General features: G+C 43.2%; 1 protein-coding gene across 1 annotated transcript; it reads left to right on the forward strand.

The window, feature by feature from the left end:
• Positions 1-657: 657 nt before the first annotated feature.
• LOC116094685 (glycogenin-1-like) lies at positions 658-1388 on the forward strand (the record flags this gene model as incomplete). Its single annotated transcript, XM_031376231.1, is given in 2 exon segments — positions 658-709; positions 712-1388. Coding segments are annotated over 2 exon segments (729 nt in total), but the record flags the coding sequence as incomplete, so codon positions are not given.

The following is a 1388-nucleotide window of genomic DNA, read 5'->3' on the forward strand; positions in this document are numbered from 1 at the left end:
AACGACATCCAGCGTATTGAGTGTGCATGTAGTTCAGGCACTCTGCTGAGCAGTTTGCTTACATCTTGAAATGAAAACTATGAAGAAAATAGTATTGTCTCTCAGGGCATGTGCAGGGTCATTTGCACAACACGCCCCCAAAAGATGCCCAGTTCCCTGTTATAAAAATAGTGTGTGTTTGCAAATAACCTACACACACCCTCCTGCACAGTTCCAATGGTTTATAGATTACTTATAATACCTAATACAATGGACATGCTCCATAACCAACTATTACACACTATTGTTCAGAAACCAATGACAAAGGAAATTTTCTGCACATACAATGCAGGCACAATACCCTTTACTGCATATTTTCACTGGGTAGCTGCTTGCATCTGTTTGCCTGGGACCTGCAAACAAGGAGCACTGAATGTATTTCCTCTTAATCATTTACATACAGAAAGGGGGACCTATAAGGCACTCTGAACCATATGGTTCTAAAGACAAAGTTGGACACACACACACACACACACACACACACACTAAATAAATAAATAAATAAATAAATAAATAAATAATATTTAAATATTTTTAAATCAAGAGCTAGTGAGGGCCCTCCCTGCTGGCTGCGTTCACCTACTGGCGCCCGGCTCCCGCGACCCACCCGGCCACACTATGACAGATCAGGCTTTTGTGACGCTGACCACAAACAATGCCTATGCCAAAGGTGCTCATCTTTGAAACAGCACCGGACTACAAGGAGGATGGTTGTACTCGCCAGCCCACAGGTTTCAGACTCCATGAGAAAAGTTTTAGAGACCGTGTTCAATGAAGTCATCATGGTAGATGTCTTGGACAGTGGCGATTCTGCTCATCTCACCTTAATGAAGAGACCCAAGTTGGGCATCACATTGACTAAACTCCACTGCTGGTCCCTTACTCAGTATTCCAAATGTGTGTTTATGGATGCAGATACTCTGGTCCTCTCAAATACTGATGATCTGTTTGAAAGGGAAGAATTGTCAGTGGCACCAGACCCAGGATGGCCTGACTGTTTCAACTCTGGAGTCTTTGTTTATCAACCCTCAATGGAAACATATAACCAGCTGTTGCATCTTGCTTCTGAGCAAGGCAGTTTTGATGGTGGGGACCAGGGTCTACTGAATACATATTTTAGTGGCTGGGCGACCACAGATATCACAAAACACCTGCCATTTGTGTATAACCTAAGCAGCATTTCAATATACTCCTACCTCCCAGCATTTAAAGCGTTTGGTAAAAATGCCAAAGTTGTGCACTTCCTGGGACAAACCAAGCCATGGAATTACTCTTACAATGCCCAAACAAAAAGTGTCAAATGTGAATCCCAGGACCCAACCATGAGTCACCCAGAGTTTCTGAACCTG

This window comes from Mastomys coucha, unplaced genomic scaffold (genome assembly GCF_008632895.1).
Source record: "Mastomys coucha isolate ucsf_1 unplaced genomic scaffold, UCSF_Mcou_1 pScaffold17, whole genome shotgun sequence".
Taxonomy (NCBI): domain Eukaryota; kingdom Metazoa; phylum Chordata; class Mammalia; order Rodentia; family Muridae; genus Mastomys; species Mastomys coucha.